Source organism: Acanthochromis polyacanthus, chromosome 9 (genome assembly GCF_021347895.1).
Source record: "Acanthochromis polyacanthus isolate Apoly-LR-REF ecotype Palm Island chromosome 9, KAUST_Apoly_ChrSc, whole genome shotgun sequence".
Classification (NCBI taxonomy): domain Eukaryota; kingdom Metazoa; phylum Chordata; class Actinopteri; family Pomacentridae; genus Acanthochromis; species Acanthochromis polyacanthus.
The window spans coordinates 7,526,311-7,553,160 of record NC_067121.1 but is presented as its reverse complement, the minus strand read 5'-3'; the positions used below and the strand labels follow the sequence as shown (position 1 = coordinate 7,553,160).

The 26,850-nt window shown below is 40.1% G+C and overlaps 1 protein-coding gene across 2 annotated transcripts in view; it reads right to left on the bottom strand.

Moving 5' to 3' along the window:
- The window catches only part of LOC110963949 (receptor-type tyrosine-protein phosphatase N2-like), a 280,181-nt gene that overhangs the window by 135,684 nt on the left and 117,647 nt on the right, over nucleotides 1-26,850 (bottom strand). For both annotated transcript variants that reach the window (XM_051953002.1, XM_051953003.1), the window contains one exon: nucleotides 5,625-5,689. In XM_051953002.1, the coding sequence (XP_051808962.1) occupies nucleotides 5,625-5,689 (65 nt within the window). The remainder of the gene's footprint in view (nucleotides 1-5,624; nucleotides 5,690-26,850) is intronic.

Genomic DNA, 26,850 nt, shown 5'->3' with positions numbered 1-26,850 from the left:
TAGGTTTTCCTGACTCTTGTCTCGCAAAGTAGTAGAAGCACTTTTTATACCACTGCAGAAAGTGTTAAATAGCATGTCAGACTCCAATGCCTGAAGCACATGTAGCAGAGCATGTGTCACAGTGGAGCAGACAGTGGTGCGGAGTCAAGTGGTGACTAGTTTGTGAAATGCACTGCTGAAAGTAAATAATGACCCCACTATTCTTTCTTTTCAAGATAAGTTTTACATGAAAGTATATATATATATATATATATATATATCGACTGATATATCAATATTATTGAGATTCTCTCTGAAATCAGCATGCACCAGATCATGAGTCATAAAGAATATGTATTTTTTAAATTCATGGTTTTCGTCTTTTCTTTGATCCATGGTCAGAATAATTTTTCAAGAGCTGCCTAACTTAATCAAAACTTTGCTGTAGTGGTGGCAGATATAAAACCACTCATAATTCTGTTTTCATCTAGTCTTAAGAGCTCATTGACATTCCTTCAACACACAGCATTTCAGAGGACAATAGATATTTTTTAATAAAAAATAATTCGACACTGCGGATACCATAGAGTTCATCAAAACACAGCTTCAAGGTTTCGAAACTCTTCATGACATAGTGAAGATATAAAAGCGTTCTCCACCATAAATTCTCAGACTAAACATACCAAGCACACAAATTTATAGTTTGAGGGAGTGATTTGTAATTTGAGGGAACAAATGATTAATTGAGGAAAGAAGGTCAAAGCAGAGTAGAGGACATGATGATCTATTGCATTTTGTTTCAGTTTGTGTGCTCGGCTTGTCACATAATAGTAATAAATAGGCAAATTAACAAATTTAAACCAATGCATGTCCCTCCAAACAAGTTCCAGACATCATGCTTTGATCAATCACATCCTGGATCGGCACATTTTGCATTTTCCTCGACATATCCAAATCGTTCTTGTATTTTATAAATTGCAACGAGGGAAAGAAAAGCACACATTTCCACCAAACGCATCACGTAAAGATACTTACTAAAGCTGCAACGATGTCCTGAATTCCAGAAAGAAAAAGAAGAAGAAAAAGGAGTATCACTGCCTCAATTTCTCTAGAAGCACGACAGGAATTTGAAAGTGCAGTCACGAATCACCAAAGACCCACAATGAACAGCGGGAGATGTGCTGATTCACTTGGAGAATACTGAACCAGACATGAAGACCTGCTGCTGGCTCAACCTCGAACGCTAATCTGCCCTTTCCTCCTCGTTATCATTAACATTTCAGTGACAATAAACCACCTTAATGTTTGTAAGTGAACCAAAACTCCAGGCCTTAATTAAACCCTGAAATTTCTGTATAAATTAACTGATATACTTTGAGTTTCTTCCATTAAAATAATCTCTTCCCACTGTATAATGCCTTAGATGTACATGCACATCACTGATTCATCCAGAATGTGCAGAACTTTCCATGCTAACCCTTCAGTGCTCTTCTCACCTTTGATGAAACATTGTACAGCAACAACTTCTACTGGTGCTGTATTTAACCCCTTAAGCTTCAGTGTACCGCCGGTGGTACACCTACTAATTTGCATAGGAATTTCAAGAATGTCCGACGGCTGCAAACACGATTATACAAACACTATACACCGATGGAAAGCTTAGATTCTCATGAATCCGCCGGTATAAACCACTTTCAGACGCGATTACCACAGCGGGTGAGAAAAACACATTTGTCCGACAAAAACGAATATCCATCCATCTGTTCTCTATACACGGCTTCAACGTACACAGCGCGACTCACATTTCCGGGTTCATTATTACACACAAAAAAAAAGATTCCACAAAAAACGGCCATAATCCAACCTTTTACATCCAGATGACACAAGTCAGTATTTTATCCAAAACATGTCCTGAAGTCGGTATAAAATCCCCGAATCGGTCATTTTCAAGGAAATCCACCTCGCGATGCCCGTCCAATATTCCCTGTATTTTTCGTAATTTTTTTAATTTAAAAATAGAATATTAGCGATTTTTTGTACTGAAAACGGCTGGAATTGACTGAAGCTTAAAGGGTTAACTCATTTAAAGTCGGCTGGGCTCTAATTTTGCACAAGAACGTCCAATCAGAAGTTAATCAGTGGACTTTCACCAAGGAGACTCGAGTTCAAGTCCCATCCTGGACCAGTAGTTCTATTTTTTCATTTGTGTTTTCAGTCAGAGTTTGGTTTCAGCACCAGAACTATTTAATTGTGAAAAGGATAATAGTTTGGGTTAAAATACACCCTGTGGCTACATTTCCCACATCTTGTAATGCTCTGTTGTATATTTATACGGTGACAAATGCCCCAGAGTCTTTAGAGGTGCTTATTCATACTATGTTTTGTTTACTTTGTGTTGATCAACGATTGAAATGGACGATATCTTAGCATACTTGAAGGTGGAGCAGGGCCCTGCTGGGCTTTATGTACAGGAATGATCTGCTGTTGTAGTAAAATTTCATTTGTATTTGGATGAACTTTATTTGTAATGTGATGATCACAAACAAGTCTGGGCATGACTGTTGACCAGAGCACATAATAGACCTGACCGAGGATATGTTTTCTACTATTTTCTTATGGTATGTGATTATGCTGGTGCCAACGTCAAGCACCAAGGTCTAATAACACCGAGACAGAGAGGAGCGGCAGTTGTCTTTACGAGAAAGGTGAAGCCATGCTGTGTGAAGGATTGATGCTATTACACACCCATCAGCAACAACATTATGACCACTGATAGGTGAAGTGAATAACATTGATCATCTTGTACTATGAGGTGTTCTGCTGGAAAATCTTGGATTTAGGCATCTGTGTCCATGAGACTTAGTCACCTAAATAAACCCAGAACAAGCACACTCCTTCATGAATACGGCAATCCTAAATATCACTGGCCGACACCCGCAGAAAAATGCACCACACGACATCACAAAAACAACAAACAATCAGCAACATCTTGAGGAACATGACAATGGCCCAAGTTGTTGATTTGACCTCGAAACTTCCCAGACCTCATTGTGATCAAGCATCAACAGGATGCAGTGGAACAAGTTTGATTCCCAGAGGCCCCACTGCACAACCCAGAGTATCCAAGGGATCCACTGCCAACATCCTGGTCAAGATCCCACAGGACACCCTGAGAGGTCCTCTGGTCCAGGCCCAATGGTTCAGAGCATTTTGGACCACATAAAGGTGACCAACACAATATTAGAAAGGTGGTTATAATGTTATGCCTGATCAGTGTGAGTTTGTATTTGTTGTTTGAATCTTGGTCAGACCTCTGAACATGAGCCTGGTGTCGGAGCTGAAATATTCACTCTGTTTTTCCCTTCTTTATAATTAATTTTGACTCCTTTTATTATTCAATAAATTGCGAAGACAAATACTGTGGCACCTTGACGGTTTTTGCTACGATTTTCCACAACGTCTGCAACGTTCAATTGGATAGGAATTCAAGGACAAGTGATCGAGCCAGGAACTGATTCTGAAAAATAATGGACAGAATTGGTATCATAGGTTTGTTACATCTGAAACCCAGAATGTTTACATCTGTGCTCTTGGGCTGGTTGTTGGTACACTGGAATTTCAAGGTGGAAATACTCAGCGATGGCGTTTTTTGCTCATGGTGTGTCTTCTAGCACAAAAAAAAATCACCATATGGACAAATTAGCAAGGAAAAGAAAACTTGATTTTCATCATTTTGTTTTATACATACATATATACATATACACACCGATGTTATTGGAAGCTGAAATCCAACTTCCTCCTTACTGGACCTGATCCCCCGGTTCTTATTCCCAATGTTATTTAAACTCTTGTGATGGTGAACCTGTTTATTGTCCAAAACTAACAAGTTGTACATCAAAATTGCAATATTCCTGCTTCAATATGTTTGGATATGTCTTATAACAAGTCATAACAATTGTGAAAAATGGATTTCAGCTGGATTTCTGGTTGCCTTTCATTCTTTAGAGCTCTTTTTATGGGATCAATTACATTTTGCATTCTCACACCTTAAGTTGACTATTTTTTTTACCTCTGACATATGGCAAACAGAACGGCTCTTCTATGGTTGTATCAAAGCAGATTATATTCTCTTTGCTCTAGTATCAGGATGGTCTCTTTGACATCAACAGCAGCATTTATCTGTAGATTCCTCCAAAGCAGAATCTTGTTTTTTTTTTTTCCTTAAACTAAAAGCTCCAGTGGTCACTTAAATTCTCAGTCTGAGTGACTTTTGGTTTGTGTTTTCAAAAACAAACTAGCTTCTGTGAAAAACCAGCAAGACTCCCCATTTACCATAAAGTGCAGTTATTCCATTAGTTTATATGACTGTCCAAACTGTAAATTTGTCATGTCCATGGTATGGAAAAAAGCTCCTTTGTGCCACTCTACACCAGTCTGATGTACAAAATGGTTCTAATTAGCAAGCATGTGTTCATTATAAGCTATCTAGTTTCTATTATATGATAAGTTCCTTCTAAAAATCCTCGTAAATGAACCGACAGTTTCAACTCTTTACATTTGCGTGCCGTTCCTACTCATTCACTCTATTTTTGATTGTCAGGTGCATAAACTTACACAAGCCCACAGTCATTTATGATCTGTTTTACTGTTTCGACTGTTTTGTCTTTAGTGATTTTACTGCACGCCATTTCCCCCGTTACCGTTCCTGCTGTGACAATAAATTTTCTGGTTATCTCCATTTCAAATGTGCGCAGACATCAATGAGAAAATGAGAATTCATCTCTCTGCCTGCTTGAAAAAAAAAGAAAAAAAAAACAGCCCTCAGACCTGCAGGACTGTTCGAGTCGAGCTTGAAAACAGATCGTCTCCTCTGCACTGCTGAGAAACTTTGCTTTTTTTCTCTCCTGTATTTTTAACCTGTCATCCGTGATGTAGTATGCTAATATTCTTATTTTACAGCGTATGATAAAACCATAATAAACACCGTACTGTGGGGGATGATGGATGCTTCGGTGCCGGTTGCTTTTCCTCCGTCTGGCAGCCTGAGATGGAAGGGTTTTCTCTGCCTCTCTCTCCGACTACAGAGCTTCGATTGGTCATAATTGGCTCCAGTTTGCAGCTACGTATTGATCACCTCGATAGACCCTCCATCCCAACCCTCTCCTTCTTCCAACCTCCCGACTCCACTCCCTCATTGTCTCCCCCGCTACCCTCCTCTCTCCTGTTTTTTTTTTTTTTTTTTTTAATTTCTCCTCTCCAACCATTTCTTTCTCAGAGCTGCTGCCACTTTGATAAGCGTGGTGAATGGCGTGCCGTCATCGGTGCAGACTAACTCCTGAATCGATGGCCGAGTGCAGATGCTCAGCGGTCTGTTTGCCACAGAGTTGGTGGAGGATAGCAACGCTGCGAGATGAAAGCCGAGAGAGGTGGCAGTGCGAGATACTTATTTTATTGGCTGCTTTGCTTTTCTATCGATTGACTCGAGTGCAGTTATAAAGACTGTACTTGCACAGAGCTCTGAACCGTCCAACAGCTGCATGAACGCACATTTTTTGTGTCTAATTGAGCCTCCCATCTTTTTTTAAAACAAAAAACTATCGAAGCTTTTTGTTTTGATTCAAAGTGAAAAGAAAAAGTGTACTCACGTCGGCGACCCCGGCCTCCAGGATGCTGACCTTGGCCTCCTTCTCCAGATCGGTTTTCTGCTGAACTGTACGGAGAAAAGAAAAAAGAGAAAAAAACACAGCCATCAATGAACTGAAAAATTCAAACACAGATTTGTTTTATGGAAAACAACGATCATATTTAGTGAATGTGAAATCAGGCAGCATTCTGTGGTACCACAAAAACAACACAGAACGTCGCAGTACTTTTCCTCTTCGTACAGCTTAAGCCGGATAAACTTTAATATTTGATTAATCCCCGGCATCAGCAATAATGTGCAGCATCCACGTGTGTGCAGCCGCTACAATTAATCAAAGGTACAAATTCTGCCAAACAAGCTTTTAAACTCCACGCTCGACTGATTCACAGAAAATCGATGCTCCCTCCTTCCTCCTGAGCTTTAACACACGACATGCAAGCAGAACCGGAACCTCATTTATCCAAATGCCAAGCAAATGCAGTTTGGTTACATTTGCTGATGACTGATAAAGATCCTGAACGGGGAAAAAAATCTGCATTTTTGCATTTAGAAAGCCACAGAAATCAGATAGTTTTCAAAGAAGGGGTGATAACTTTGATAATTTATATGCTTTTGTATCTTTATGTTTCATATTCAGATCTAAATAGATAGAATTATGATTAGCTTTGGTGTTTATTACAGCAGACCGAGAGCTACTCCTGTATTTCAGGCGTCATCTTTTCTTTTTGTACCAAACCATTTGTCTGGTGGCGAAACGTTGCCAATAAATCTACTTTTGCAAGTTAGACAGTCTGTTTGAAATGTCCTTGTCATGTCCCATCCTCCCAAGGATTTTATTTTTTTTATATATATATATACTGTAATGTAATTCTTCAACAAGTTTGTATCCAGCAACAAAATGACAGAGCTGCAAAATAAAACTGCCCGAGGACAGTTAGAGGTTTGCAAAACTGCCAGGTGAGATTTTCAAATATCTGTGATGTATTGACAGCAGTTGGATGGATTGGCATGAAGTCTGGAACAGATGTTTATAATTCTCACTGTACTTCGGTATTTGGAATTTATTGTGGTTGTATGGGATATATTTTAACAGTGCTGTGTATGTAAAAGCCCATTTACATGGACAAGTGTGGAAAATTAACAAAACCAGCTGTGAAATTGAAACTGTGTTTACCGGCGTCCCCCCTGTCAACTAAAAATAAAATCAATCCAGTTATTATTTTGGTGACTAATTATTCAGATTTCTTCCCAGTCATTTTTTAATCAGGATTCCCACTTTTACTATCAAACATTATTAGTTAATCACTTGAAGGCTGTTTTTGATATGATGCTGCAGTCTTTTCATGTAATTATAGACCGAGGAGAAGAAAAAACTTTTTTTTTTTCACCTATAAAGGTCATTGTGTATTTTTCATGGCAGAATGTGTGAAGAGACATTGTTTTTAGTGGCTGATATGTGACTTGCAGCAAAACATTTTAGGATTACTACTGTAGTGGTGTACTTCACCGCTTTTGTACAAATGAAATAAGAAATTAAATTGTGCTTACATGAAAAAGTTGTAATTTTTCTATGTTATGATCTGCCTTTATGGGCTTTACAATCATATCTTTGTTAAAAAAAAATTCTTTAAGCACTGTGAATTGGCCTATGAAGATTTTAAACCACTATTTTCAAACAGTATCGTGCATTAAGATGGAAATGAACATTTCTGATGTTGAAAACCCATCTAGACTTTGTTTCCTACATTTATATTCAATGACAGCTTAGTTGTGCAAAGTCAATTATATAAGATGTTCAGCTCATGATTCATTGTAGCTGCACTTAAATTAGTCATGAACTAAACACTGAACTGTACAGACGATGGTAATGACTAATCCTCATACATACTGGACCAGGCTACAACATAATAACAATTATCATAATAACTGGTGTATAAAACAACTAGATAACTTGAACACCATGTACGTTCTGGGCAGAATGCAAATGTAAGGCTGCTAGCATACTGAGCTAATGGTAGCATTTAGCTCAGTGCTACTCAAGTACATCCAAAGCTGTGTGCATGACCGGAGACTCTTGATATGCACAGACATGGGAAAAACATGGACGATTAAAGGCTAAAGTTGGATGATTAAAGAAATAAGAGCATTTCTCCATTCACAACTCTCATCCTTTAAGCTAGAGAGCAAATGGCTGCTGTGAAATTTGGATTTCACATTCGAGATCTGTACATTCTAGATAAAGCTAATGTGTAGAGATATTTTATTTAGGCCAAGAACAGATCGTTTTTTGAAGACAAACTTCAGAATTTTTAGAGTTGAAAATTTAGAGTTTTAGCAACAACTGGAGAGATTTTGATCTGTTGAATGTTGTTTCAATGACAACCTTGTTAGACTCATTTGCATGTTGCGTTTTTCACTACTTGGCAAATGATAGTATGCTAAGCTAGTGCTAGCAATTAGCCTAATTCTACTCGAGTACGTCCAGAGCAGCGTGCATGACTGTAGACTCTTCAGTTTTAAACATTAATCATTTAGGTTTTTCTCACTAAGCTACAGTAAGTGGATGCTGTGAAATTTGGATTTCACATTCTAGATAAAGCTGCAGCGTAGAGATACAATTTAGGCCAAGAAGGGACCGCTTTTGGGACACAAATTTCAGAATTTGCAATTTTAGCAAACAGAAGTGAATGTTTAGCGGTTTTAGCAACGACTTGAGAGATATTTTTAACCTGTTGAATCAATGACAACCTCGTTATTATTTGCTTATTATTTGCACACTAAATTTTTGTGCTACGTGGCAAATCTAAAGCTGCTATCATGCTAAGCTAATGCTAGCAATTAGCCCAACGTGCCACTTGAGTACATCCAGAGCTGCACGCATGACTGGAGACTCTTGATTTTGCACTAACACAGGAAAAAACGTGGATAATTCAGTGATAAATGTGCTTAATCTGATGTTTTAGTTAAAACTACAAAATAAAAGTATTTCTCATTCACAACGCTGCTCTTATCTTTTAAGCTGGAGTGACTGGATGCTGTGAAATTTGGATTTTAGCAAACAGATTATCCATATTATTGTTCACATGAAGCGTTTTTACAAGATATATAATCTTATCTCCAGCCTGTGCAGTCAGTAGGTGTTGAAAAGTAAATCTGCAGCGGATAAATGGTCATTATGAAGCTTTTTGTGACTTTTCTGCTGTTTCTTTCCACTTCAGTATGTCTAAATGTGCGTCACTGCAGCTAACCTTTAAACTAAAGAGCCTGACCTAAGCTGAAATTTGGATTTTATCAGATGAGTGGTGCCGTGGAGGTGATGGTGTGAGCTCTTCAGACACAAACATTTGCCAAATTAGCCCGGCAACACCTCCACAGGGCGCGACAATGAGCTCTGCTGCTCCAGATCCAAATGAGCTATTACTGTAGCATATCCTCACTTTATGAAATATGAATTCTTAACCTGACCTGCCGGCAGGCAAATATTAAAACAAATTTCCACAAAAATAGAATTAAACTCCGCATGCAGCGTTCTTTTTTGTTTTTCCCCCCCCCATCAGCTTAAAGGGAAACAAATGGAGGGCTACAATTGAAATTCACGGCAGAGCTCATATTAAAGCCAGAACAAAATGTTATGAAAAAAAAGAAAGGACACATAATTACATTCACTTTGCTTTGCATCTGAATACACCGGTGTGGAGACAGAGAGCGAGTCTCCTTTGTTGACACACCAGGCAGATGAAGGATATGCAAATAGCGAGCCTTGACTCTGCTTTAGTCCTCCAAATTCGCCAGCAGCTTTTATAATTAGTCTTTCAATCTGTCAGAGCATAATTCACTGGTCAATTTGTGCCGTGTGTGGTGCAGCCGCAGATCTTGACCACGGTTTAAATCAGGTGCAGTGTAGAAAATCCCACAGAACAATCACCTAAAACGCCTCAAAACAACACTTTGCTGGTTAAATATGTCTCGGTTACTGTGTGGTGCCTTTAGAGCGTTGTGATATGACAAATGCACTCATCTGGGCTTCTCACACTGTAATAAAACCACAGTGAAGTGTTATTGTGGTGGCTGACTGGTCGGCGTCCAGGATCCAGACAAAGACGTATGAACACCTCGTCTGCGATGGCCAAGTGGGCCGACATGTCTTAATAGTGCTGTCAGTGTCTGCAGCCTCCCTCCGCTGAGAAATAGGAGCTGAAGTGGCTGAATTGGTTTGTCAGCGTCACTTCTTCTTCTCCTTCTCTTCATCGCTGAGGAGCATCTGCATAGACTTCATGGTTACAAGCGTCTGATGGAGACGTCGGTCGCTCCTTGTTTGGGTCCTTCAGACTCATCAGCACCATCTCAGGTGTTTTCCATCAGACAGTTGTTGTGGCGTCGCTAAACGTGTTCGCTGCCCACGATTAACTGTTGATTTGCTCTCGGAAAAATCATGAACAATTAGTACACTTTCACATGATTTCTTTTTTTCAGTTTTTAAAGCTGTAGGCACATTGTTGTGGAAGTTCAGTGTGGTCGAGAAAGGATGAGGAAGCAGACACAGAGAGACACATTGGAGACTCAGATAACTTAAACTGTGAGTATGATTTACTGAAATCAGGAGAAGTGACACCGACAGAGCAGCAGTACATGCAAGCAATGCCAGCATCAGTCCTAAGGATTCTCTCTGATCTTTGGGTGTATATTGTAGTTAACCACGCCTGACGTGTACGTCAGCAGGGTTACTGCATTTGCTTCGGTATCTGGCTGGGTAAGTATGTATGTGTGTATGTCCATTCAGATATCTCTGCAAGTGCTGAAGTCAGGATAATCAAACTTGGCACTGAAGATCGGTCTAAGGTCCCCTGCTCAGTTGTGGAGTTAGAGGTCAGCAGATCGAGGTCAAGGTCAGATATCTGGGCCTGGTTCTGCCATCTACTGAGGGCTGGTCTAGTTGGGAGAGGGGTCATATTTGGACTACAAACCAATATGGAGACAACTCATTTGCTAAGTTGCGTCAGAATAGACAATATCTAACCTTGTCCTACTACAGCGTCTGACCGTCAGAAGATAATTTGGGATGCGTCACCTAACAGCTGCAAGGAACTAGACCAGCCCTCAGTAGATGGCAGAACCACGCCCAGACCTCTAACTCCACAACTGAGCAGGGGACCTTAGATTGATCTTCAGTGCCAAGTTTGATTATCCTGACTTCAGCACTTGCAGAGATATCTGACCGGACATACACACACATTTACATACTTACCCAGCCAGCCAGATACCGGAGCGAATGCAGTAACCCTGCTGACGTGTACATCAGGCGTGGTTAAATACCTTAGAAAGTGAAGGAGTAATATTTCCTTCACACTTAGCTTCTGAATTCTGTCAATCCTGATCGACAAAACTGTCAGCAGGTTAGAAAGGAGTGTTTTTCTTTACAAAAAGACACAATTTACGCCCTTTATCACTGCCAGAAACTGTAAAAACAGAAAGAATAGTTGGATTTTCAACTTTGTTGACAGTGCTTGAAATAATCATCTGTGAGTCTTTAGTCAAGTCTGAGCTTAAAATGGTGATCTTTCATCAAAATCTATTTATTTGACATGTCTCATTTATAAATTCTCAAAAAATGAACTGTTTGCTCTAACTACATTCTGTAAAAAACAAAAAATAGTACAATGCTCGGCACTACTGAGAAGGTATGAGTGACTCACCTGCAACAAAAATTCTGGGACTTTTTGGATGAACTGCAGACAGTGTTTACAAAAAGCATAGAAGGCAATGAGAAATTTAAGTAGTAAAATATGTACTTTATGCAGAGTCACCATTTATTTCCGAGTACTAGTAACATGTGTGGACACTTAAGTCCAGGTTTGTTTAATTTTTGCAAAAAAGACAAAGAAGTTCTTTAGTTATCTTCTTTTTTTTATTTATGGTAGCTGTCATGCTGAGTTTTCTCTACTTTTAGCCATTGTCTGGCTGCTTCCATAGAGGTGTGGGACTTCATACCGAGGTGAAACATGAGGTCACAGCTGTTAAAAATGTGACAGGAGCAGAAAAAATGCCCAGAAACTGTTTGCTCAATAAGTTAAACAGTCTGAAAGTATATGAAATTGATTCTTCGCTGCATTTCTACGTATTCACTAGGGCTGAAACGATTCTTTGAGATATTAGAGTGACTTGATTACTAACATTCCTCGGGCCAGACTTCATTCGATACAAACCTGGTCCTTAAATTTGACGGGACACTTCTATTTCAACCAGTGCAGCTTTTCTATTGTTTACGGCAGGAGTGTCCAACCAGTGCGCAGTCTAAACGGTCGGTGAACTAAAACAAGGACAGATTCAGCTGCTGAACAGCTTATTTCTCACCTCAAATGCTTTCAGAAATACTTTTCCCTGAAGTGTTTTTGAAATAAAAGAGAAGGTTTGCAGCCGAGCCGCTGTGTTTATCCGCTGTTCTGCCAGACTGTCAAGCTGAAAGCTCGATCACGTGACCACGTAGCGGTCCGCTGAAGCTCAAGCACTGTCATGTGACAATGCTGTGGTCCGCTAGTGACCACCCACCATGTTTTGTTGTGGCGCGTTTACATGCGGGGGGAAAAACCCATCTAGTGGACACGTACGTTCACTGTACGTTTTCTGTAAGTATTCAGGCACGGTGCCAGAATTCTGGTGTGCGGTGCCAGCGTTTGGCTCGAAAAAGAAAACAGGACTGCATTGCCAATCGAGTTCATCTGGAATGAGGGGAACGCAGCTTTTGTTCTCAACCAAACTAATATCACCAGCCATTGGGAAGTAGAGTGGGTGTCCAGTACTGTTATTTCTGTTGTACAGTGCGCTCACTTCCACTTTTGATGTTGTAAGGCGCATATGCCTCGTATGGAGTACGATTACTTGATTAATCGCCTGAATAGTCGATAGAATACTCGATTACTAAAATAATCAATAGCTGCAGCCCTAGTATCCACCATCTTCTACAGCTGAGTTTAACAAAACTGAATGCTTTGTCCAGTTGTACCATAAAGTAGAGCGGCTGTGCAAAAGCTGCCGTGTCATTGGTTAGTTTGTGTTTTTTGTGGAATAAGAACAAAGGTCACGATAAAAAGGTTGCTTGTTACAGCTTCACTTTTAGTAAAAATGTTTAAATGGATCTCGTGCAGTTTGCTGAAAAATGCAGATATGGCTGTTTTTATTTATTCCAGATATCACATCTCAGTGTGAAAAGGTTCATTTTGATTGAGATAAGGCTGGGGAGCGGTTTGTTTGGAGGTTTGTTTTCAGCCTCTGCGGCCCTAAGCTCTGGGCTCAAGAGGTAAATAATATTTGCTTCACGTCACTGATAAACATCTGTTTTTATTTGCCCGATGCTGCTAATCCTTTTGTTTGGTGTGTTTTCCTTCTGAGGCTGTTGTCACTTGCTATGAGTGAAAGCTGTCGCCATGCCAACACTCCGATTTCTTCCCCCCCACCAAAAAAAAATGTTTTAAAGGATTCATTAAGTTGAAATGAAACACAGGCGGAGATGGTGAACTGCAGACTCTGTTGCCTAAAGTGCCTTTGGTAATTGGTGAGGCGAAAGCTATTTGAGTTGCATCTGCAGGAAAGTCTAATTGACACACACACTTTTAATTCCTGATACTGATTCAGAGCCTGCGAAACACAAACAAACATGAAAGCGCGATTTTCGTTGAGAGGGAATCTGAAAACTCGGCAGCAACACGGACGCCGGTCTGCCTCCCCGGAGTGACTTGCATGGCGGCCAGCGAGCGTGACGGCATCACAGGCGCCCGGCTCCCTCTAATTAGCCGACAAGTCTTTGGACCTCCCAGTACCTCGACACCAAAACGTAGCCAGGAGCCGTCCGGACCATCCACTCCTCTTCTGTCCTGCAGACTACAAATGAGTCGGATGAGAGCACTGCTAGTGAGCGGGCCAGCTGAGGTGCCTCGTTTGTACCCCAGCGAGCTTTCCCTCCAAAACCCAAATTGGATCCATTTTTAACGGCCCGAGCGTCGTGATCAGACCGACTGGCGACTTTTCTTCGGGCCTGACAGGCGGCGCGGTGCGAAAATAAGCTGTAATGTGACAAAATGGGAACGAAGCGACGATGGACTGCAGACTGAGAGCAAGCTGAAGGGAAATGATCTATACTCAGATTATTCTCCTTTTTTTTCCATTTCAAGAATATTCCATCTTGCATTGTGCCTCTCAGATACATTTGGACTGCAGGGAAAAATTGGGCCTGAAGGAAGCAACATGGACCAAATCTCATTTCTACAAAAGGGGCCCCTTTATTTTCCCTCCAAAACACGCGGAGCCGCTTCATTTGTCACCGGTGACGCCCCCGTCCTGAATTTTGCTTTATGTTAACTCAATGTATCTGAGGCGCCTAGAGGGAAACACAGCGAGTGCCGGGGATTCAGAAATGCTTCATTTTTCACCGATGACAAAAGGGAAAGGCCCGGGCTGGCTCCACAAGTCCTGGACCAACAGAATAGATGCTTTTGCAGCACCGAGGGGTCGTTATTTCAACCACTAACCACCCCCCAACCTCCACACCGCTCACTCACCCTCCCGGGTACATTTCAGGATCCGAATAATGAGAAGAAAACAACAGCCATCTTTCAAAAAAAACAAAACTAAAGGCACAGAGAGCAGCTCGGTGCCGTCACTGCAGTGACACAGTGCAGGGATGTAATCACATTAGTTGATCATAGGAGCGACGATCCCCGGGCAAATTAAAATATATAGCCGGCTGGCTTCTTTATGTGTCTCTGCAAGATCTGCTCGGATGCTCCCAAACGTCACTAAAACTCTTGCAGATAATAAAAAAGGCTACAGAGAGAGAATAAAAAACATTGCAGCTGAAAAAAAATGCAACTAAACACAGATATATCACAGATCATATAAGAAGTGAAATCTGAGCAGTTTATATACAGATATACAAGAAATGACATTAAAATGTCCTTTAGGAAAGCCTTTTTTAAACTGAAACTAAATTAATCAGTTACACAGCTGAACTAGTTATTAATGTGAACACAAAATCTGAATTTAAGCAAAAAAATAAACTGGGATTGAGGCAACGTGTTCCGCTAAAAATGAAAGGAATGTGATTAAACTGCAAGTTAAAGGACATGAAAGTGTATCAGTGGAAGAGATTCTGCAAATTTACCCTCAAAAAAAGTCTCTTGAATTTTAGCAAAAGAATTTTAGGACATCTGTTGCTACAAAAATGGACAATATTAGTGCATAATTATCACAATCTTCCACAAAAAGCTGAAAAACTGCAGCGAACTGACAAAAACATGACACATATTTTACCCTACATGAACCATTTCCACATGTTCGCCGTTGGAGTTCAGTTTTTCGAAGCTAAACCCTTCAGTTATGAAGCAACTGATGTATTTTCACCAATTTTGTTGCACAATTAAGTGATAATCCTACACAAAACACACATTTTGGATGAAAAAGAATTTGCCGCTACAAGAAATCACAATACTAGCGTGTAACTTTCAATATCTTCGACAAAATGCTGAAAAACTGCAGCAAACTGACAAAAAAATGACAAATATTTCAGCCTACATCAACCATTTCCATATGTTTGCAGTTGGAGTTCAATTTTTCAAAGCTAAACCCTTCAGGTACGAAACAACTGCTGTATTTTCCCCGATTTCATCGCACAATTAAGTGATAATCCTGAACAGAACGCACACTTTGGATGTGAACTCTTCACGTTATAATCGACACCAGAAGTCATGAGCGTTCGTGTCACATCAGATTTTTCCTGTCGTTTGTTCAGCAGCATCTTAACTAGATATGGTTTCGCTCTCACTTGCATTAATTCAATTTCCGATATCAACTTTTCAGCCTTCAATCTGTTCCTCGTTGATTCCTGCCCCCCACATGACACACAGCTCCGGGTTTTATTGCCTGCAGAAATTCTGGGATGCAGCATGAACCTGCAGCAGTCGACGTGTTGGCTGGGGGGGCTGCATGAAAACAAAGCCACATGTAATTAAATTCAAAAAGCAGGGGGCCGAAACGGCATCCCGGGGCCACCTGGGGGACGGGAGGAGCACCGGGTGGGGAAGAGGGTGATGGGAGGAGGAGGCAAAGAAGAAAGAAAGAAAGGAAGAACAGGAAAGAGGCAAGAAAAGAGGAGGGCACGATGCGGAGGAATCGAGAAAGTGACAAAAGAACATCAGATTTTCTAAAAGTGCAAAGAAACTCGCTATAAAGACACTTTGAGTGTCTAGAAAAACTGATATGCTACGTCACATCGGCGTTGATTTCTGTCAAACAGCAGCGGAGTTTATTCTCAAGTGGCGAAAAAAAAACACTCAAAGTGGCGATTTGTACACTGGGAGCAGCACGATGCGTCTCGGCTAAAGCACCGTCTGACAATGCAACAGGAGCATGTGAATAAATCCAAACACTTATTCTGACAGGAAGGTGGAGAACACGCCGAGCGCTTCCCCTTCACACGAAGCACAGGAGCCGTCTTATGGCTCAGCGGCTTGTAAAAAGCAAGAAAAACTGCACCAGAGGAAAAAAAGCCAAACCTCCTTCTACCGGCTGCAGCAGAGTTGTGCGAGCAAAGACTAAACTGTTCGCATGTAGGGTCGAATATGACAACCAAAACTTCACAAAAAGCATGAACATTTCATGAATTTCAGGTGAGTTTCTGTCACTGCAAGTGGGAAAGTTTAAAAAAAACTCGAAGCACTTTGCTGTTTTTGCCCTTTAAAACTGGTTTGCATACAATTTTGTCGGACATGCACAACAACAAATAACGTTCCAATTCTAAATGCTTGGTTAAATTGAAGTGCCACAAACTATTTAGTTATGTGGAGGAAAAATAGCACATATTCAATTGAAATACAATAAATAACAAGCGTCAATCCATCCAAAATATGAGTGTTTGGCTGTGAAAGGAGTGACAACGAAGCATTAAGTTGGTGAAAGACTGAAAAATGCTCATTTTGGAAAACTGTGAGTTAGATTTGCAATAACCATTAACAAAAATCATTTGTTTATATTTTTAATGCTAGTGATGGGCGCATCATAAAAAATGCAAAATTCCTTTACACCCATGTAAAAGGTTGTTTAGTCAACATAATAAATAAAATCTGAATTTCTTTCCTGTAGTATCACAATGGAGCCTCTTCATTGGTGAAATTTAACACCCAAACTATTTGTTCATGTGGAGGAAAAATAGGATGATTTGGATTAAAATACTATAAATAACAAGCTTCAATTCATCTAAAATACAAGTCTTTGGCTGAGGAAAGAGTGACAACGAAGCAGTAAAATAAATGGCAAAGTTAGGCCAATTTCTGACAAATATAATCTGGTGTAACATCAAACTGTTATTGAGAATGTAGTTTAATTGTACAGTTAGTTTTGGGAGACGAGGCTGGTGAACTTTACATTTTGTTTTCCACATAAAATGCTAAACTGAAGAAATGTGAGGACGTTTCACTGTTGTAGAAAGACTAAAAAAGGCTAATTTTTGAAAACTGTGAATTAGATTTGCAATAATTATTCACAAAAATCATTGTTTTTGTGTGTATTTTTGATGCTGGTGATGGATGCAACATAAAAAATGTAAAATTCCTTTAAGCATCCATGTGAAAGGCAGTCTTGTTGACATTTCAGGACAGAATCTGAATTTACTTCCTACAAAACTGTGATGGAGACTCTTTGCTGGTTAAATTGAAGCGTCAAAACTATTCAGTTATGTGGAGGAAAATTAGGACGATTTGAATTAAAATATTACAAATAACAAGCTTAAATTCATCTAAAATATGAGGCTTTGACTGAGAAAAGAGCAACAACAAAGTAGTAAAATAAACTGTAAAGGTAGGCATAAAATGCACTTCCTTCAAAATATTATTGAGAATGTAGTTTGGTTGTACAGTTAATTCTTAGAGATGAGGCTGGTGAATGTTGCATTTTGTTTTCCATTTAAAATGCCAAAGTGAAGAAATATGAGGACATTTCACTGTTATAGAAACACTAAGAAATGCTAATTTTGGAAAACTGTAAGAATGCCTGCCAAATACTAGTTAGATTTGCTATAAATATAAATAAAAATCATTAGTTTATACATGGAATTCCTTTAAAAACCCGTGTAAAAGGCTGTCCAGTCGACATTTCAGGACAGAATCTGAACTTCCTTCCCACATCATCACCATGGAGCCTCTTCACTGCCTTAAAGTTAACATCAGAATTAGAGTCCAAACCTCTAATAATGTTGGATGTTTTAGCACATCCACCGACACAACAACAACCGTAATGTGTTTGTTTCCGTCGCTGTGCAGAACGCCGCTTTAATTGATGACATTTAGCGCTTTGCTTCTGCTCCGTTTGATTCATTCACACTTTAAAAGGCAGGTATTAAACACCTCTGTTGGTTTACACAAACAATTCATTAGGCTGATATGACACCGGGGACCCCGGCAGGAAAACATATCCCGACCGCCCACAACAATTAATGACCTCGCATTAGCCGCCGCCTCGCTGCGCCGAGACAGGAAACCGTCCTCGAATAACAAGCGTTCATTAGCGGATCGCCTCTCGCAGTGTGAAAAATACTGTAAATTGGTGATTTTAAAAAAAAAACCCTCTTTGATTGGCCGGCCTTTAAGTTGGGAAGTGTGTAAAAGAGGTCTTCTTTCTGAGAGGGAATTGTCATGAAAACTAATATTCCCAAAGTGGAGGTGAACTTTGAGAAATTGAGTCTCGAGTCATAAAACCCAATTCTGCACAAATGGAACTGACCTCCAGTATGTGGGAGGGAAAAAAAAATGAAATAAAACTCTGTTCTGGCCTCAGAAATGTGACGACAAACTGGATTTGTGCAAATTGTGCCTTCAGTCTCGACTTTTTCTCGCACATCCACCTGTACTCTCCTCTTCTTCACCTGTTTACTTTCTACATCTGCCTTCTTTTCCCTTCTTCTTTCTCTTCTTAAGAGCTACTACTCACTTTTTTGAAGGTTTGTCACTGAAAAGAAAAAGATTTCTTGCCTCCACGGCAAAAGAGAGACAGAAAGTTGTCTTTGAAACATTGTACAAAAAAAAGCTTTGTAACAAAAAATTTTGGTCTCTGAAAGCATAGACATGAAGAAAAACTTACATATTTAATGTCAATTTCAATGACTTTTTTTTCAATGACAACTTATACCAGTGTTTCTCAAAGTGTGGGGTGCGCCCACCAGTAGAGGTGGGTGGATCGATCCAAATATCGATAATATCGATACCAGCGTAGGAACTGATATTGAATGATACCAGTGCAACGATATCGATACTTCAGTTTCAGTTTCTGTCCTGTATGTCTGTACTGATGCGGCTTCAGCAAACAGGCAACCTGGCTGTCACACTTTATTATCAAAGACAATAACCATGGAGGAATTAAAAGATTATATTTAACATTAGAAAAGTAACTGTGCAAAAAAATATTTTAAAGCACTACTACTGAAACAGATAGTCTGGAGTATCGGCATTGGTACCAATATCGGCGATACTGGCCCTGTATTTACTTCGTATCGGATCAATACCAAATCTTGCAGTACTGAAAACCACTACCCCCCAGGGATCACTGGGAGGAAAAAGGTTCGTCTACGTGGAACTAATTAGGTGGACTATTGTTTTAATGTCGGTCTGTTTTTCACAGCTCACAACAATACTCACACTGCGCTGGCCATTTTGGACTCAGAAGTACAGACTCCTGAGAACACGCTAATGCATCGTTAATGTGTAATTGGAACACCAGCGTACTTGATGACGTCACAACCTCGGCTCATCTACTGTTTTTACCGAAAAATAACAAAATGGAATCAGACATAATATCACAGCCCTGCATATTCACGTTTTAAAATATGTGTGCTCTTTTATGAAATTCATTTAAAAAACTGTTAAAAATACCCATTGGAATGAATGGTAAGCCGGTCAGACAACTTCCGAAACCAGCTCATCTTTGGAACCCAGCAGAAACTTTATTCAAAGTTTAAACAGATCACAAGACTTTGAATAAGATGCATTGTAATATCTCTTAGGTTTTTTTTATGTAGTCTGAGTTTCAGTTTTTTGATTTTCTGGAAAATCCATAATTTTTCTTCAGCTAGAGTAGGTGACATCATACTAAATTTTGACCAGGATTTAGTGCAGTTAGCCTCATCTACTTCTCACAATTTCACCTCTACACGAACAACTTATCTATAAAAATTGAGGCATTTTTGTCTCCTGTCACCCACTGTGAGTCTCACTGCTGAAAGATTTATAGATTTTTTTGGAGCTCCAAAATTTCGGGTGAAAATCCCAAACGGTGAGTCTCTTTACCCTGCTACAATAAAACAACATACAGACATTGAAATGCATCAACTGGGTCAAAACTTTGATATGATTTACAGTTGTGACCGTTTTGTTCAAGGGTCTAATCCTCAGTCTGTCCGCTCTGCTCACTACAAGCAGCGACTCAGCTGATTGAGACACTTTCAAAGTAAAAGCCCAAACATGTTAAAAAGTACTGCTTCGGATTTGTGAAACATGCTGACTTTTCAAAATAAAATGCACCTAGACACACTGTACATTAGGTGTATTTGTAGGAGGACATATAAACTGGACTGTGCATTTGCACATTCAAAATTTAACTTGTCTTCCAGCATGTAAAATTAAAATTGTGTTTTAACATACGTGTGTTCATCTGTTTTTTTTAAACCTATATTGTATATATAGTTTTTATACTTCATCTCTTTAAATTATAGCTGTTTTCTTGCTGCTGAGATGTTGCAAATTTGCCCTTGTGGGACTAATAAAGGATATTCAATTCAATTTAGTAAAAAGAAAAGAACAACAACAACAACAACAGAATTCACTTGTTAATGTGGAAAAAATAGATTTTTATATTTTACGGTTGGAAATTTTTCTTTAATAAAACTTTTCAGAATTTAAAATAAACTATTTTTCTTTCTCCCCTCTCTTCTATCGTCTCTTTGCTTGAAACTTCCTCCATTTTATTGCTCAAGCTCCTAAAAACTTTCACTGTTTCCTAACTTTCCCTTCCTCTTCCTTCTTGTCTCGTCTACATTCTCCTTTCCGTCTATCTCCTTCTAGATCCAGTTTCTCCACATCTCTTCTCATCTCGCCTCTACCCTCTTCTGACTTCCTGCCACCTCGCTCTCATCCCCTCCTCCCCCGGCAGTGGAGGGTTTGTGGGGGGTGTTTATAGGCCCGATAAGTGGCAGATGACGATCGCTTGGCTAAGCCGGAGATAAGGCTGCCAAAACCGGGGGCCGCCATCTATCAAACCTCCCACGAGCCGAGCCGGGCTTCACCCAGCCGAGGAGGCAGGGCAGGCGTGGAAAAAAGGTAACGGCTCTCCATCTTCAGACGAAGGAGGACGTCCCTGACAGACCGGCGGCTGCAAATAAAGCTCGTGTTTGTTTTAGAGTCAGATGTTCCTGTACCAGGTCCGGTTAGACAATGAGTGCAGAGGGAGACGTGAAGAGAGACTGAAGAGCTTTTTTTAAATTATGTGACTTATTTCAGACATGCCATAGTATCATAAATACACAAAAACTAAAAAATAATGTATGAAACAAGCAGGATGAAGTTTAACTTAACCTGCTGCACATCTGTTCATCTCACTGCTAGCATCAAACCTTCTACTTTTTTACATCTTCAGAAACTCCAAGATCCCTTTTGCTTTTCCACATTATTATATTTTTCAAGCAATCTTTTGTTGTATTTCTTGCTCATTTGGAGATCATCGTCTAGACTGTTCTATAAGTTCACCCCACAAACTTCTACTCTCTGTGAGGAAAATGGCTTTTAAAATTAACATTTCTTCTTAATTCAGTTTCCAGCGTTGTTTCTGAACAGCTGCTGTACGTTCTGAGGGAGTAACTTGTTGTTTGCTCTCAACGTTATTTGTGTTTGCTCTAAATTTAACTAAGTTGATACATTTTTTAAAGTATTTGTTCTGGAAAACATGAGACTTTGATGTAGTTTTATTCCTGATCCTAAACAGGCTCTGACCTGAACTGCATCTGCAGTAGTGGCACGACTAAACCTAGGAAAGATATCGATAATTATCTTCTTATTAAAGCGGCTATAGCTCAGTTCAAACACATCAAAAATAGTAATGACAATTGTGAGTTCACACTGAAGAAGTAAATGAGCTCCAGTGGAAAGTACGGCTTTAAGAATCTAATTCCTAGCCATTCTTTTAAGTCATTGTGACCTTCAGAACTCAGTGTAATCAAACATGTAAAATAACATTCACCTTTCCAGTCAGCAGAAGGTGGAGGAGTGAGGAAAGTGAAGTGCCCACTAAGTAGTAGGTTTAAGAAGTAATTAAAGTTTCTGAAATGCTCTGTATCTCCCAGTCGACCCTTCAGAGACCTGATCAGGACAGATGAGTGAGTGGGAAACAAACAGTCACGTGATTCTCGGTGCCTCTGCAGGTAAGATTCTCATACATGTGTATAATAATGACTAATAAATGTGCTGTTTTCTTATGTGATGCATTTTTGCTTTCAGTTCCAGTCTACGTTATTCATACGTGATGCACAGAAGTAGAGATTAAAGATTTCTTCAGTTTGCATTCAGACTCAAATCCTCGTTTTTGTGTCAGAAAGTCGGACACACGACTTCCTGGATTCCAGTTGTCACAGTGAGGTTTCCCGGCAACCAGAAGCATTTCACAGCACAACATGTTTTTACATCTCTGAACCTCAAAATGTTTTCTGTTGTTGTTGCATTTTTTCTGGAACAATCAAGTCTAGAAGTAGAAAAAAATTTAAAAAATGTCCTCTGTGCAGTATGACACGTTACCGTGCCATAAATCATAGAATAGAAAATATGTCAATTTTTTCTGATTTTTTTATTTAACATAAAATGAGAGAAAAAAATGGAATCAACATGTTGAACAAGTGCCCCGAAACACTTTGAAAACGGTGGATAAATTACAGCTTTTATTTTAATTTGTTTTGATTCCTAACTCCTGTCTGCTCCGTGTAAACACACTGCCTGCAGTTCAGTCGAAAAGTCACATCATTTTTGTAACATGACTGTTGGTCGCAGCTGAATCGCTAATAGCTTCTCATTTGCACCGTTGGTTGCAGAATTCTTAGTTTTATGCAGACTCTGGTTATACTAAATCATTTATTTTAGGCAAATTTTCAAAGGAGACGTGCAGAATAAAGTCATTTTGATGAAATATTCCAAACTGAAGCTTAGATTTGGTTGTTTCTGCCGTCAGGTCTGCGCGTCACACGTCATCAGTTGGTGCACCATCAAAAGTTGTGCAACAAAATGCAACAATTCGGCTTTTACAGTTTGTGGCTCTGCTGAATGGTGTAATTTTGGCATTTTTAAAAGGTAATCTGGTTTCAGAGAGTGAAACCTTTAACTGTAACTTTTACTGGTATTCTTTTGCTAGCTGGCTCAAGGTTAAACTAAAACGATCTGACAACTAGACTGATCATCTAAGTGGCATGAAGGTTTAGCTCCTCACTGCTGGAGATTGGCGGTTTTCTCGTTTAGGTCTTGGGAACACAGTAAATAAGCTTCACAAAATGTTGAACTCATCCTCCAATAAACTTCAAACAGACTGTAAAGGTTAGTGTGAATTAAATGAGTATCACCTCAGGCATAACCACTTTGTATTTTTCTTTTGAAAAAACAGAAATGAGTCGATAATGAAAAGCTTTCTTCAGACTGTTGTCCAAAATTCTGTTTTTTCCCCAATCTGAAATGCAGAAACTCCTGTTGATTCTTGTGGCATAAGCACAATATTTTAAACACAGGATTACAGTTTAAGTTGGGCTGTTCAGCAGAGCAGCTCAATGAAATATTACACAGGTTATTTTTCTAAGTGACACACCACTGTTTGACTGTTATTTATACATGGGCATCTAAAAACATCAGCAGAATTGTGCTACTTTGCAAATAAATGCTAAGATACACTGCTGCCAGAGGGGAGTGCAGAAGAAGAAGAAAAAGAAGAAGAAGAGAGGCTCCACTTACTGCTCCTGACAGAAAAATTGACATGGAAAGCCCACACTTAACGCCTCCCTCCTCCATCACTCTCCCTCCATCTCCCCTCTGCTCTCTGGCTCTGATGGATGACCTTTACAGCACACATGACTCATCCTTTGGGCTGCCTGGCTAACAGAGCTCGCCTTCCTCTGCTGTCCAGTAGGAACGGACATGGCAAAACGAAAAAAATATGATGAGCTGTGCCTGCATAGGAGCGATAGTGAGGGATTGTTTTGAGGTGATTTTGTTTTTGGTGCACGCTGAAATGCAACTTTGCTACTTCCTCCAGTTTGTCACATTTCACACACATTATCAGGCCTTTTTCTACTGCAGAAACCTGAACCTCCATGCGCATTTCGACTGCAAGACCTTCCCCTGATCGGCACCATTTTCCAGGTAAATAAAACAAGTACCAAAAGAAGGTGGGTACTTCTGAGCGACCATGCAAAGCGAACAAACTCACAGAAGACAAATGCTGATGAATTCAACTTAAAGAGGACAACAAGCTCCATTTTTCTGCCTTCTAAACATGCTTGTCGGTTCTCAGTTTTCTCTTCTCGAACATCAGCACCAACAATGCAAAGCTCATCACAGGGGCAAACGTAACAAAACCTCCAACGCTCCATTTTCTAAATGCTCATAGGACTGGAGTTAGGTAAGCAGCAAAAAAACTTGTAAACTTGTCGTGTCAAATACTAAAACAGACGAAAACAGCAACTTGTGAGAGCAAAATGAAATATAAGGACCACGAAGAGCAGCCAAGACCAACTGCAAACATGTATGACTTGAGGTTTTCCTTAAAAATATCCATGCAGGAGGAACATTTGACTACAAGAGGAAGCTTGTTGCAGAGTTTTGGAGGTGCTACTGCAAAGACTTGATCTTGCTTTAGCCACCAGCGTCAACTGTTGATGATCTCAGAGACTTTGAGGTGGAGTCGGAGCAGCATGGCTCACTATCTGTGGGTGTTTGAGCACAACTGAAGTCATCATTGGGGTTGAAGTAATCAGATCTGATGCCACAGTGGAAACAAAGGCTAAAAGAGATGAATACGGGGTCATTAATATGAATAAAAACATAAATGTCCTCTCCAAATTCCTGCAGTGAAAAGACGATTGGTTGCATCTCTGCAAACTGAAAAAATCCTCAATGTCTGATAATCCAGTTCAAATGCTGTCGCCTGTTGCATCTTTGGTTAATCTTCTCTGTGTTCCCACCTACATTTTGCATGATTTTGATCAGATCAACTGCAGAGCACGTCAGAATGGAGCAAATGAGACTTTTCCGTGATCAGGACGGTTGACGCCCAGCCTTGCAAAGGTTTCCAAACCTTAAAAACTGAGCCAAGACACGGGGTTTGGTACCTTGTCTCCTTAGAAACCTACTAATTCTCTGATATCAAATACTAAAACAGATGAGCACAGCAACTGTTTGGAGCAAAATTAAATATAAGGACCATGACGAGCAGCCAAGACCAGGTTTTTCTTTAAAAATATCAATACAAGGGGAACATTTGACTGCAAGAGGAAGCTTGTTGCAAAGACTCCATCTTCCTTTAGCCACCAGAGTCGACTGTTGATGATCTCAGACGCTTTGAGGTGGAGTCGGAGCAGAAAAGTCCTGAAATGTACCCAGACATCAACCTATGCACCCTCACTATCTGTGGTTGTTTTAGCACAGTTGAAGTCAACATTGTGGTTGAAGCTGTCAGATATGATGCCACAATGGAAACAGAAAGGCGAAAAGAGACGATTACAGGGTTGTTTCCCACAGCGAAAAGCCACTTCGTTGCATCTCTCCAAGATGAAAAAATCCTCATTTTGCTTGCCATTTCAGAAAATATCTGACACTCCACTTCAAACACTGCTGCCTGTTGCATCTCTGGTTCATCTTTCCTGGATTTTGCATGATTTTGATCAGATCAGCCACAGAGCACACCGGAGTCGAGCAAACAGGACGTTTCCGTGATCAGGACAGTCGACGCCCCGCCTTGCAAATGTTCCCAAACCTTCTCATTTCTCATTTGACACCTTCTCTCCTCAGAAACCTACAACCTGCTTCCCTTCATCCTGCTTTCTCCCCTTTTTGTAGTTTTGTCAAAGCGTTAATGTGACTCTATAACGTGAGGAGTGCAACAGCTGGTCTGAGTGTTTGTCAGCCTGCCTCCACACCGAATCTGAACCATCTGATGGTTGCTAGAATAGAAATAAAATAATGTGCTCCAGATCAGCGCTTTAAAGCACTTCACCGGGTTATTGGAGGTGATTTTTCCCCCTTCCTTTGTCTTGTGTGGAAGTGTATGCATAAATTAAGTGCTTTGATAATGTGCCTTCGCTGTGACTAATGGCTACTCAGGATGAAGTGACTAAAGAGGTTAAACATTAAAACACAGTGAAGGAAATGGAACAGCTCCGAGAACGTTAGCAGGTTTTATACCAACATGAAGCGAAATTTGAGGAAAATCCGGCTACGATCAGAATCTTTAAGGTTCTTTGGTATTTTTTTAAGGACTAAATGCCATAACCATCTTTTTTCATGTGCCAATCTGCTTTTCTAAATGCTCATATACATGCATTTAGTGCTGCTGTGAGTTTTCTGCAGCTCCTGGCGTCGAGCTGCAGCCAAGGCCGGACGTTTCGGCAGCCAGGCGGCGGAGGCTGTCGCAGGGGAATCTGCAGCGGCTTCTCCTCCGCTGAAGCTCCACTTAGAGGAAATATCCTCCATTATCACTGGAGGGAGGACAAGCAGTCCAAACGCTGGAGGAGAAATCCTTGAGCTTTCAATCGTTTTCTGTTTTTCTTACTTGTTCCCCCCGCCTCCTCATCTCGCCCGTACAACAATGTATCTGTGAGACCGTGGACGCTCGAGGTTACTCATCTTGTTTTGCTCTGCTTCTGCTTCTGCTGGATGTCTATTGACTGGAAGCCATGATGAAAAAAAAGAAAGTAAAAATGCTGCTTTTGTGTGGTAAATGTTGGTAAAACATGCAGCCAAGCAACACCCTGGCACAGGCAACTGAAGCGAAAGAATAAAAACGGAGCTGATGCTGGTTTTCTGTACCCATTGAAGTTATCGGAAAAGGATAAAAGACATTCAGTTTGAAGCGTCAAAAAACAGAAGTAACACAAAAAGTCAATCAAATTTGGGGAATTTGATGCCTTCACAGGTTTAAAAAGCTGCTATTTATTTCACACAATCTGC